The sequence below is a fragment of the Cervus canadensis genome, chromosome 3, assembly GCF_019320065.1.
Source record: "Cervus canadensis isolate Bull #8, Minnesota chromosome 3, ASM1932006v1, whole genome shotgun sequence".
NCBI lineage: Eukaryota > Metazoa > Chordata > Mammalia > Artiodactyla > Cervidae > Cervus > Cervus canadensis.
This window is the reverse complement of record NC_057388.1, coordinates 94396771-94409852: the sequence shown is the minus strand read 5'-3', so window position 1 is coordinate 94409852 and position 13082 is coordinate 94396771. Positions and strand designations below refer to the sequence as shown.

The 13082-nt window shown below is 39.2% G+C and overlaps 2 protein-coding genes across 2 annotated transcripts in view; both read left to right on the top strand.

Moving 5' to 3' along the window:
* Positions 1 to 11008, top strand: part of MTPN (myotrophin) — a 72797-nt gene extending 61789 nt beyond the window's left edge. The window contains exon 4 of the mRNA XM_043463799.1: positions 7801 to 11008. Coding sequence (XP_043319734.1) covers positions 7801 to 7887 — 87 coding nt within the window. The 3' untranslated portion in view covers positions 7888 to 11008. The remainder of the gene's footprint in view (positions 1 to 7800) is intronic.
* Positions 8451 to 11008, top strand: LUZP6 (leucine zipper protein 6). Its single transcript, XM_043462345.1, has 3 exons — positions 8451 to 8542; positions 9654 to 9675; positions 10323 to 11008. Exons 1-3 carry the CDS (start codon positions 8451 to 8453, stop codon positions 10638 to 10640), a joined length of 432 nt encoding a protein of 143 aa, XP_043318280.1. The 3' UTR covers positions 10641 to 11008.
* Positions 11009 to 13082: the final 2074 nt, after the last annotated feature.

Here is a 13082-nt window from a genome sequence, read left to right as displayed (position 1 = left end):
TGAGCATCTTTTCATGTGTTTTTGAGCCATCTATATGTCTTCTTTGGAGAAATGTCTGTTTAGTTCTTTGGCCCATTTTTTGATTGGGTCATTTATTTTTCTGGTATTGAGCTGCTTGTATATTTTTGAGATAATTCTTTGCTTTCAGTTTTTCACCATTGAGGTAATGTTTGTTGTGGGTTTATCATATATGGCTTTTATTATGTTGAGGTATTTTCCTTCTGTGCCTGCTTTCTGGAGAATTTTTAATCATAAATCAGGGTTGAATTTTGTCAAAGGCTTTCTCTGCATGTTGAGATAATCATATAGTTTTTATCTTTCAGTTTGTTAATGTGGTGTATCACATTGATTGATTTGCAAATATTGAAGAATCCTTGTATTCCTGGGATAAAGCCCACTTGGTCATGATGTATGATCTTTTTAACATGTTGTTGGATTCTGTTTATTAGAATTTTGTTGAGGATTTTTGCATCTATGTTCATCAGTGATATTGGCCTGTAGTTTTCTTTTTTTGTGTGGCATCTTTGTCTACCCAGAAGTAATTTAAGCATTGCTTTTATATTTTAACTGTAAAAATCTATCAGTATTCAGAACCAGATAGCTTTACTGGTGAGTTCTACCAAACATTTAAAGAAGCGTTAATATCAGTCCTTCTCAAACTCTTCCCAAAAACATCAGTACAGATGGGACCACTTCCAATCTCATTTTACAAGGCCAGCATTTCCCCATCTAAAACCAGACAAGGATGCAACAAGAAAATTGCAGGCCAGTATCACTGATGAACATAGATACAAAAATCCTCAACGAAATGTCAGCAAACCAAACTCACCAGTACATTAAAAGGTTCATATTCCATGATCAGATTATTCCAGGGATACAAGGATGATTCAGAATCTGCAAATCAATCATTGTGATATAACGCAATAACAATGAAGGATAAAAATCATACGACTATTTCAGTAGATACAGAAAAAGCATTGACATAATTTAACATTAATTCATAATGAAAACACTCAATAAACCAGATGGAGAGGGAATATACCACAGCATAATAAAGGCTGTATTATGATCACAACCTGTGTATCATACTCAACTGTGAAAAACAAAGCTTTTCCTCTAAGGTAATGAACAAGATAGGATGCCCACTCACACCACATATTTAACATAGTACTGGAAGTCCCTAGCCAGAGTGGTTAGAGAAGAAAAGAAATAAAAGGTATCCAGATTGGAAGGGAAGAAGTAAAATGTTCTCTATTTGCCGATGACACAACATATATTATAGAAAACCCTAACAACTCCACTAAAATAACTGTTAGAACTATTCACCTAATTCAGTTAAGTATCAGGATACAAAACCAATATCCAAAAATCAGTTGTGTTTCTATATACTAATTACAAATTATAAGAGAATTTAAGTTCCACTTAAAATAATTGCATCAAAAAGAATAAAATACCTAGGATTTTAAATTTACCAAGAAGGCAAAAGACTCATTCATATGCTGAAAATTACATTGATGAAATATATTGAAGAAGACGCAAATAAATGGAAAGATACTCTGTGCTCATGCATTGGCAGAATTAATATTGTTAAAATGTCCATACTGCCCAAAGAAGCTTTAATGCCATTTCTATCAGAATTCCAATGGCAATTTTTCTAGATTAAACAGTGCTAAAATTTGTATGGAACCACAGCAGATGCTGAATACTCAAAGCAATCTTGAGAAAAACGAACGAAGCTAGTAGTGTCACACTTCCTGATTTCAAACTATATTACAAATATGTAGGAAGCAAAATTGCTTCCCAGGTGGTCCAGTGGTAAAGAATCTCCCTGCTGATGCAGGAGACACAGGAGATGTGAGTTCAATCCCTGAGTCATAAAGAGTAGGAAATGCCAACCCACTCCAGGATTCTTGCCTGGGAAATTCTATGGACAGAGGAGCCTGGTGGGCTATGTCCTTGGGGTCACAAAGAGTCGGACGTGACTGAGCATACATGCACGAGAATCAAAACAGTACAGTATTGACATAAAACCAGGTACATAGATCGATGGAACAGAAAATAGAGAACCCAAAAATAAACCTGTGTATATATATGAAATTAAAAGATACTCCTTGGAAGAAAAGTTATGACCAACCTAGACAGCATATTAAAAAGCAGAGACATTACTTTGCCAACACAAAGGTCCATCTAGTCAAAGCTCTGGTTTTTCCAGTAGTCATGTGTGGATGTGAGAGTTGGACCATAAAGAAAACTGAGCACCAAAGAATTGATGCTTTTGAATGTGGTGTTGGAGAAGACTTCTGAGAGTCCCTTGGACTGCAAGGAGATCCAACCAGTCCATCCTAAAGGAGATCAGTCCTGGGTGTTCATTGGAAGGACTGAAGCTGAAGCTGCAATACTTTGGCCACCTGATGCGAAGAACCGACTCATTGGAAAAGATTGAAGGCGGGAGGAGAAGGGGATGACAGAGGATGAGATGGTTGGATGGCATCACCCACTCAATGGACATGAGTTTGAGTAAACTCTGGGAATTGGTGATGGACAGGGAGGCCTGGCGGACTGCAGTCCATGGGGTCACGAAGAGTCGGACACGACTGAGAGACTGAACTGAACTGATACACAGTCAACTAATTTACCATAAAGCAGCTAAGAATATACAACAGGGAAAGGACAGTGTGGTCAATTAATGATATTGAAAAGTGGACAGGTATATGCAAAAGAATGAAACTGGACCACTGTCTTACACCACACACAAAAATTGACTCAAAATGGATTAAAGACTTTAAGACCTGAAACCATGGAACTTCGAGGGAAAAAACATAGATGATAAGCTCCTTGCCATTCATTTTGGTGGTAAGTTTTTGAATTTGGCGCCAAAAACGAAAGAAACCATCAACAAGATGAAAGGGCAACCTATAGAATGGGACAGAATTATTTGCAAATCATATTAATGATAAGGGTTTAATACCCAAAACACAAAATATTCACATAACTCAACAGGAAAAAAATTCAGTTAAAAAAATCTGATTTTAAAATGGATAGAGGATCTGAATAGACGTTTTTACAAAAGATATACAGATGGCCAGCAGGTACATTAAAAGGTTCCTCAACATTAGCTTCCCTGGTGGCTCAGATGATAAAGCGTCTACCTGCAATGCAGGAGACCCAGGTTCAATCCCTGGGTCAGGAAGATCCCCTGGAGAAGGAAATGGCAACCCATTCCAGTATTCTTGCCTGGAAAATTCCATAAACGGAGGAACCAGGTAGGCTACAGTCCATGGGGTTGCAAAGAGTCGGACACGACTGAGCGACTTCACTTTTCTTTCTTTCAACATGAGTAATCACCAGGGAAATATAAATCAAACCCACAATGAATTGTCACCTCATACCTATTAGAATGGCTGTTATCACAGATATAAGAAACAGTAAGTGTTGGCGGGGATATGGAAAAAAGGGAACTCTTGTGCACTATTGGCAGGGTGTAAGTTGGTGCAGCCTCTGTGGAAAACAGTATGGAGGGGCCTCAGAAAATTAAAATAGGACTACCATATGATCCAGCAGTTCTACTGGGTGTTTATCTGAAGGAAACAAAAATCCTAACTCAAAAAGATATCTGTACCTTGTGTTCACTGTAGCATTATTTACTGTGACCAAGACTTGAAAATAACCTAAGTGACTATCAATAAATGTGTGAATAAAGAAAATGTGTGTATGTGTGTGTGTACATAAACACTGCAATGGAATATTATTCAGCTATTAAAATCCTGCCACTTGAAATAGTATAGAGAGGCCTTGAGGGCATTGTGCTAAGTGAGATATATTAGAGAAAGACAAATACTGTTATTATCTCATTCATATGAATCTCAAAACTCATTTGGGGGCAAGGAATGGGTGAAGGTTGTCAAAAGGTACAAACTTCCAGTTATAAGTCAGTCCTGGGGATATAATTTACAGTATGGCAACTGTGGCAGAAAAATCAACCAATAAACAAAACACAATTTTTGACAGAATATAAAAGTTAATCTTGACAAAATAGAAAAGCTGGCAATTTAGGAAATGGAGGGATGGGAAAGTAGAGAAAGCATCTTGCAAAGTAGAGATACTGTCAGAATTGATGGTATAAGAAACACAGGGTTTAAATAAGTACATTACAAATTTGCAAAGAAACAAAACTGCTATTTTTAAGTATAAGAAATTGGGAGGACCTGGGGTAGAACCTGGTAGTACACTAGAGCCGCATCTGTATAGCTGGGAATCAAAAGGTAATATCTAAAGTTAATAACTCTAGTGGCATGAGTGTATTAGTTAGAGACATGAAACAATCCTTAGAACTAATAACAATTGATTGAAAATGGTTTCCTCAAGGCCAGATATTCTTAAGTTCTCCAATCAGCTACCAAAAAATCATTTTCTTTTAATATCTTTTTCCACATTGACAGAACTGCTTTATCACTTTTAGAAGAACTGGTTTGAGTTCATTAAATTTATTCCTAACATTTACTTTTGATGTTAATCATAAATGGAATTTTTTCTTGGTTTTATTTTTAAATTTTGGATATTAAGCCTTTTAATGATATGAAATGTCCCTCTTTGTCTCTGGTAATACTTCTTTATCTTAAAGTTTCTTTTGTGTGGTGTAAGAGTCACTCTGTTTCTCTTATGGTTACTCATTTATTTTTAAAAGAGGTACATGCACATGCATATTTAGGACATAAGAGTAGATAGAAACACATTAAAATGTTAACGTTAGTTGTATCTAGCTTATAGAATAATGAGTATTATGGGGGCTTTTTTGGTGTGTATTCTGAATTCTGTGATTAGTTTGTGTTATAATTAGGAAAAAAGAGATGGCTTATATAAAATTTTAAATACTTTTATCAGCCAGATTTTTTGGGTTGCAAATAGCAGAATTTGACTCTAACAAGTAGAATATAATTGGACTAATCATAGAATCGGTTGGAAAGTTGGAGTAGTAGGCTCAGAAGAGGCCAGAACTATGCCAGCTATAAGACTCAAGATAGGAGAAACTTCTCTACTGCCTCTTCTGGGTGATGCCACAGAAATAAACGGGCTCTGACTTCTTGTTGCCTTTCTTTTGCTCTCTTCAGTCAAGATGCAAAATCCAGAAGTGAGTGTCCTGCTCTGATGGTTGGCAAGAAAAGTACCTGGCATCTTAAGTTATAGTTTGAGGAGTCCGTCCACACAATGGGGACAAGTGTCTCCCTAGAATGAAATTTAGGATTCTGTTATCAAAAGAAGAGAAGTGAACTCTGTCAGCTAAAAAGCGACAGATATTCACTGTGATATTTGACTTTTTGTTAATGCAGAATTACAGTTTACAGTTGCTAGTCATGAAAACAGTTACCAATATGAATAAGAAATAATTGTTTTGTTAAAAATAGAACCACCATATGATCCAGCAGTCCCACTTCTGGCCTTATAGCCAAACAAAACTATAATTCTCAAAAAGATACATGCACCCCTCTGTTCACAGCAGCACTATTTACAGTAGCCAAGACATGGAAACAACCGAAATGTCCATCAACAGATGAATAAAGATGTGGTACATATATATACAATGGAATACTACTCAGCCATAAAAGGAGTGAAATTATGCCATTTGCAGCAACATGGATGGCCCTAAAGATTATCATACTAAGTAAATCAAAAAGAGAAAGAAATACCATATGATATCACTTATATGTGGAATCTAAAATATGACACAGATGAACCTATCTATGAAACAGAAACAGGGACATAGAGAATAGACTGGTGGTTCAAAGGGATAGTGATATGGAAGAGGGATGGATTGGGAGTTTGGGATTAGCAGATGCAAACTGGTATATATAGCATGGTGAACAATACGGTCCTACGTAAACCATAATGGAAAGAATATGAAAAAAATGTATATACATATAACTGAGTCACTTTCCAGCAGTAATTAACACAGCAGTGTCTTTCAACTATACTTCAGTAAAAAAAAAAAAAAAAAATTTGTTTTGAATACAACTGACCCAATTATTGTCACTTAACCTGTGTTGGCATGCTCGCCACTGAAGTTCTCACTTGCAGATTTCTCTGTCACTTGACTGTAAGTTCCGTGTGTCTCATAATGCAGTTAAAATCACTTAGAAAATGGGAAAGCAAACATTTATATTCGTAATGAGGAGGACTTTGTGATAATTTTAACGCTTGCTAGAATTTCTGTCATCTCCTTCCTGGCTCACCTAATCAGCTTGTACTTTTACTCATCAAGACCCAGCTCAAGCATTACCTCATCCAGAAAGACTCTTGCACCCTCCTACCTCATCCCATTCTGGTTTATGGGCCACTCATCACTGTGCATAGTGCTCTTTTTGTTCTCATCCCGGTGTATCATATTTGTTAATTTGTTTGTCTCTCACACGAGCCAGACTGGCAGAGTGTATCTTGTTTTTCCTTTGATTCTCCAGCCCCTTAACGCCTGGGAAATCCCATTGAGAGAGGAGTCTGATTGACTACTGTCCATGGGATCACAAGAGTCGGACACGACTTAGCGACTGAATCACCACCAGCCCCTTACACAGTGTCTATACCTCAGACATTCAGTAAATATTTGTTGAATGATCGAGTGGGTTTCCCAGAGAAAGGGGGCAAGGCATTACATATGGAACCCAGCAATGTAAAAAGATATGGAATGGTGAGACATTCTAAAGGGGTAGCACATTGAAGGATGAATGGGAGGAGAGACTGGTGAATTTGACTGACATTGGTCTCTACAGGACCATCTACTCCAAGTTAAGACAGTTCTGAAGGCCTCAGAAACAGAAGAATGAGTGAGACTTGGCAATGGGAGGAAGACAGGACACTAGAGGTTATTTGGTGAATACACACTGGTTGGGCTGGAGCTATCAGAGAACCCTCAAGAGGGTGGAGCGTTGCTCTCACTAGTAGTTAGAGAGTTCAGACATGGTTTGGGAGCAAATTCACCTTCCATGCACCAGGCACCTGTTTAAATACTGGGGACAGAGTAGTGGACAATATGAGTAAGATTTCTACTTCCATTGAGTTTTTATTCTACCAAGGGAAGATGGATAAGGACAAGACACCAAAGCACATGTACACATTGTCAAAACTGAAGTGCTGTGTTGCAAGTAAAGCGTTCAGAGCAGCACTCTCCTCGTGAAGCACAAGGGAGCAAGCTGCAAAGAATCTCTCTGGAGTAGAGCAGGGACCCTCCTCCTTTCCTGGCTCACATTCCAGTCACTTACTGCTCAGTTTTTTGGAAGTATAATGACCAATATCATACATGTTCTTTAGGAATTTGCCTAAAAGAGTTGTAAGTTCTAGATTTTAAAAATATGTGCATAACATTTATGCACTATCCAAAAAGTGTTGCAAAGAAGAAAATGTTGTCACAGTAATGCTTTTTTTTTTTTTTTTTTAGCAAAAGTGTTCTCTCCCCACCCTCCTCATTATATACTACACACAGGGATCTTCCTATTTAAAACTTAATTAGTTGAGTATTATAAATATTTAGTATTACAAATAAAAAGTGTATGATATTATAAATAGAAACCAGTCATTGCCTATGTTACTGGCAAGTTGTGTTTGTAGTTTGTATATTTCTAGTGCCTGAAAAATAATCTGATATTTTTATAGCTTAATCTGTATCCTTGACAACTATTTGGGGCTTTGCCTTCAGTGGAACAGATTCCAGGAGCAAAGAAGTTTTGCATGTGCCAAGTAATCTAGCCTTTCATTCTCTTCTCTTGGTTGTAGGCTTGTTTAATGATAAAGGCTCTTTCCTGTGTTTTCCAGGGTGCCGATAAGACTGTGAAAGGTCCCGATGGACTGACTGCCTTTGAAGCCACTGACAACCAGGCAATCAAAGCCCTTCTTCAGTGATGGACGGATGGGCTAACAGCTCTGGAAGAATGACTCTCCTGTGGCCTCACACTGCTGCCTGTCTGTCTGTCACTCTCTATCTGCCAGCTTCTTCAGCTAAAATACTTTTAGAGGGGTGAGGGGAGAGAGAAATTCATAACAAATCAGACTACCAGGAAAAAAAAAAAAAAAAACAATGTTTGGGAGGAGAGGAAAAAACAAGATCAGGCTTTTACTAGGATTCCTGATCAGGTCAGCCTCTTTTCCATTTCCAGTTAAAAAAACAACCGATACCCATGGGAGAGCAAAGACAAAACATACCGTTAACATTTGACCTTCTCAGCTCCCTAGCTAATTTATTAATTAGATTGTGTGGAGGGTTTATTATACCAAGGCCAGCTCTGCATTTGGCAGCCCCGTCTGTGTGAGCAGTAGTGGCTGCCGTGGCGACACTTAGGGTGCTGAGACAAGCAATCCGCCCTAGCCTTCTGCCTTAAGACGCACTCCAGTGGGGTCTCCCGGCGGCGTCAGGAGCGCTGCCTGTGGCTGGTGACGAGATCTCCCCTGGTGACTTCCAGCGTTACATGAGAGCTCGGTTAAGGCGAGGGGGCGCACACTCCTCCGCTGCTGGACGGCTGGACTTTGGGTTTCCTCTCCCCCTTCACATGGATTTCATGTATCTTTAGGTAAAACTGACTAGTTTTATTTATAAAATCTCAAATTTTGGAAGTCTAAAGGAGAAATCATTCCAGTCTGCATTTTTCTTTTTTTCCTCCTCTAGATTCAGACATATAACATTGAAACACTTTCAACTCCTGCTGGTAGTAAAAGGGGATTTAAAAATAGAATCATAGCCATAAGCCTGTTAGATAAAGAGAGAACAGTTGTCTTAGTACCTATGGATTTTCTTCATTTGCTGTTTGAATAGATTGGCCTCAGTTCTGTTTGGAGAAGCAAGGCACATTCTTTGGAATGCCTCTCTCAGACCCACCTTGGATGCTGATTACTTACTGCACCAAAGCTTTCACTGGGGTGAAATCTACTGTTTGGACCAGTTTAACCCCATCTCTTAAAAATACGCGTGTCACCAGGTTTCCCAGAGTTGTTGATAGGCTTCTGCTGAATGTATGCCAGCCCACCTGCCTAATATATTTTTGTTTCTTTTCTCTTTCATGCATTGCATAAAATGGGACACCTTCAAATTATACTCTGTATTTTTAAAAATACAGTGCCCTAAAATGGTGTTCTGACCTGCAGAAAATAGTTAGACACATTTTCTAATGTTTATTTCTTGAGCAGTACAGCTGATTAAAACATATACCCTTAAATTTGCTGTCCTGCATATAAAATAAGATTCATTCGACTTGCCATCCATATATGCTTACTAAAAATACTAGCGTTTTTCCTTAGCCATGTCATGCAATAATTGAATGTACCTCAAATTTTTAAAAGTGGGGGGAGGGTGGGTTAGGGACTTGTATTCAGATTGTGGTTAATAAGAATTAATGACAATTTTTTAAGGCCATGTAGCATCCTACAGCAGGGTTAAACTAGTACCAAGAACAGTCAGCCTGGCCAATAACAAGTTTTACTGACCAGTTGCTGATTGGTTGGTTGATGTGTGGGTTTGTTTGTGTGTATTTTTCCCCGGTGAACCCTTTTTTTATCCTGTGGCTTTTTCACTTAAAACTAGCTTAACCCTGGAATTTTCCTGTGTCCAAGTAAACAATCACAGAATACGTTTAAATACTTTGATACCTGTGGCTAATTCTGCTGTCTTGATGCAGGCTTATTCGAGTTGGATTAGAAGTCAGTAATCAGTGCTTTATGACATCACTGAACTGAAACACAGTGATCCTCGCTGAAGGTGGAGGGCACTCTGTCAGTATGTACTGTCAGTGTACAAGGTGTGCTGGTATCTTTGTTTTCGCTTCTTGGCATATGCTGTTTAAAAGACTCGACTTTTACTCTCTACACCTTTATTTTCCAAGTGTTTTCTGTAGTGGGCTACTGTAGAGAGTGTGCTGTTCTATCATTCCTAAACCTGGTCTGCTTCCTCCAGTCACCTGGTCCAGAGACCACGTGATTCTTTGTACAGTTTATCCTGGTGTTCCTTGTAATGCAGTAGAGGCTACTTTGCCTTCCCTCGTCTTTCTCAGCCATTTTGTAAACCCCGTAATTATGAAGCGGTTGCTTGAGAAAATAACAGATAAACATAGAATAGACTGACCAAGATGGTTTAGAGTTTTTTTTTTTTAAACTAGGTTATTTATAATGTATTTCTGAACCACTTGGCAGAAAAATTTACAACACTTAATGTTTGTATTTTGAGTAAAGAAAGCTAAAACCTTGTCTGCTTTTTTGGTACTACATGCATTAGTAAAAGGTTAAGTAAGTTTTGTTCGCCACTGCAGTAATATTTAACATCTCAGAAAAAAATTTTGCATGTTCTGTAGTTTTGTATTAAGTCAGTCTTTTCAGATGCACTATTTCAAGTGAAAACAGGTGGTTTACCTGTCTACATTAGTATCCTAACAGATTCCCCCTTGCAGCTTCCGACTGGTGTCTTGAGACTTACAGTTCAGCTCCGGCTCCGGAATCGACCCAGTAGTTCTCTGCACAGCTCACCTTCTAAACCCAGTGGGGCACGAAGGAGAAGTAGGTGGATGCCATGGGTGGAAGCTGTCAGCAAGCAGGCCCTTCATTCATTGATTTCCTTCCCCCAAATAATGGATTTCAAATCTATATGTACTTATTTGATTTTTTTCCCCTAAAACTTCAACTAAGCTGCTGTTTTCTTCCATGCAATATTGTGTACTCGATTGTGTATAGAAGAAGCTGGTGAGAGTGCCCTCCTACATAAGCAATTGCAGTGTTTGCATGCAAAATTTTAAAAAATTTAAATTGTCCTGATTCTATTTTGTAAATGGAGAAACAATCATATCTTTCTAAGCAGTAATGGAGGAAGACTAGTGCTTTGTGCATTTTGATATATTTGAGTTCATTTTTTCCACAATGTAATACATTTGACACAGTTGGGTTTCTCATATTATCCTAGTTCATGTACATCAGAATGCTAAATAATACTGTGTTTAAGTTTTGTGTTGCAAGAACAAATGGAATAAACTTGAATTGTGCTACAGCCAACGTGTCAGGGTTTTTCGCTTTTCTCTTCCCTCGGTTACTTTGGGTTATTATCACCTTCCTCCTCTAGTCTTCTTTACAAGTGTATCAGTACTTTGCCTTAAACTTTAATCTGAATTTCCCCCCTTTATTCCACTTCTAGAAAGAAAATAAGACTAGGAAAGATTTAATTGAAATAAACTGTACTACTCATCTCATTGAGAGGTTCTGCTCATCTGTCAGTTTCCCAGTACACACTGTTTGTTTGTAATCAGTGTTGAGTTTCTATGAGCAGGCTGTAACTGGGAAACATCAGAGTGTCAGGATCTTAATAGGTATTAGAATAGTATCAAGCTAAACTTCTTTAATCCTTTCATACGCTTATTTAAGCTATCACAGAACTATCACAATATATCACAATATATTAGATTTTGTCCTCTTTCTGTAAGACCAGTTATTCTCAAAATGTGGTCCCTAGACTAGCAACCGTAACCTGGGGACTTGATAGAAATGTCCAGTCCAGGCCCAGCAATCTGTTACAATAAGCCTTCCAGGTGAATCTAACGCACACGAGTTTGTACAAGACAATAAAGAGAAAAACAATCAAGCCTCTATAAACAGGATGTCATCAAGGGTGGCCTCCTAGAGAGGAAGTAAACGGAAGCTGCTAACACATGCAACAGCAGAACTGGACACCTGAAAGAATTTTAAGATAAGCTTCCAAGTTGTATTCTGGGTAAAAAGGCGGATTAAGATAGAATAGCGGTTCCAAAGATGTAACACTGGTAAGAATGATACGTGTATTCACTTGGTTGTGTCCGACTCTGCAACTATGGACTGTAGCCTGCCAGGGTGCTCTGTCCATGGGGATTCTCCAGACAATACTGGAGTGGGTTGCCATGCCCACCTCTGGGGGATCTTCCCAACCCAGGGATTGAACCCAGGTGTCCTGCATTGCACGCAGATTCTTTACCGTCTGAGCCACCAGGGAAGCCCAAGAATACTGCAGTGGGAAGCCTATCCCTTCTCCAGGGGATCTTCCCAACCTAGGAATTGAACCGGGGTCTCCTGCACTGCAGGCTGATTCTTTACCAGCTGAACTATGACCCTTCATTATTAGGATTTTTCCCTGAAGGATGTCCCATCAATTGCTGTGGACAGTATTTCCGTGGTCTCCAGCAGCAACCCATGGTTACAGTCCTCATAGCTGAATTGCTGAGGCTTGAGCCTTGTCCACCCCCTTTCTTTGAATTCCTGAGTGAGGGGAACATGCAAGGAATCTGGGGAGATATGTCATAAATCTCATGCTTATGTCGCAGGTCATGGGGCTGGCTCTAGTCCAGCTGTGTCCCTGCTGGCTTCTGCCTGGCAGTCTCCTACTTCTAGCAGGAGAGCCCTCTGGGAGACAAGGTGCCTTCTCAGCTCTGCTGTCCTATGGAGGCATCAGTGCTTTGGTTGTGGATTCTCCACTGCAGTGGGTGTACCACCGACTCGGAAACAGCCACCCTTATGCCAGCAAACAATCTCCTGTTTTAGATCCACCGTCTTCCCCAGACACTAACCAGATCATCACACATCAGCCATAGGATATTTTTCTAGAGTCGGACACAACTGAAGCGACTTAGCACACACAGTAGAATTTATCGGCAGCTTTAGGAACACCTGATACATAGCAGACATCTACTGTATTTGCTCTGAACCACTAATGTCAAATCATTATACAGTCAAATGCGAGATAAACTTTGTTTTAGTAAATCCTAGCTAAAGGATTACTGGCTATTGGGATCATGGGGCTACACCTAAGTGTCACTGTACTCAAGTATTGGCCAAGCAGCCTCAAAAGTACCACTGAACTTGCAGACCCAAATCAATGAAGTAGAGACAAATAACAGTCACAATTATACGCTGAGGAAATGCTGACCATGGGGTCAAATGTAGGTCACTGAGCTATTTGTAGTGTATACTAAAACAGCTGTAAATAGAGAAGCAACACAAAGGATGGTCTGGCCACCCTAGCAACTTCTACGCATTCTGCAGCTGCAGCAGAGCGGCCTTTTTCACCTCATTTGGATAGAACGACGGGTCACAGGTCT

Excerpts from the sequence above, each read along its gene's own strand:
- LUZP6 (XM_043462345.1), top strand. The coding sequence starts at position 8,451 with ATGAGAGCTCGGTTAAGGCGAGGGGGCGCACACTCCTCCGCTGCTGGA. Across the intron at positions 8,543-9,653 it reads CCCCTTCACATGGATTTCAT|GCTTATTCGAGTTGGATTAG; the intron begins GTATCTTTAGGT and ends GTCTTGATGCAG. Across the intron at positions 9,676-10,322 it reads TTATTCGAGTTGGATTAGAA|TTTTGTATTAAGTCAGTCTT; the intron begins GTCAGTAATCAG and ends CATGTTCTGTAG.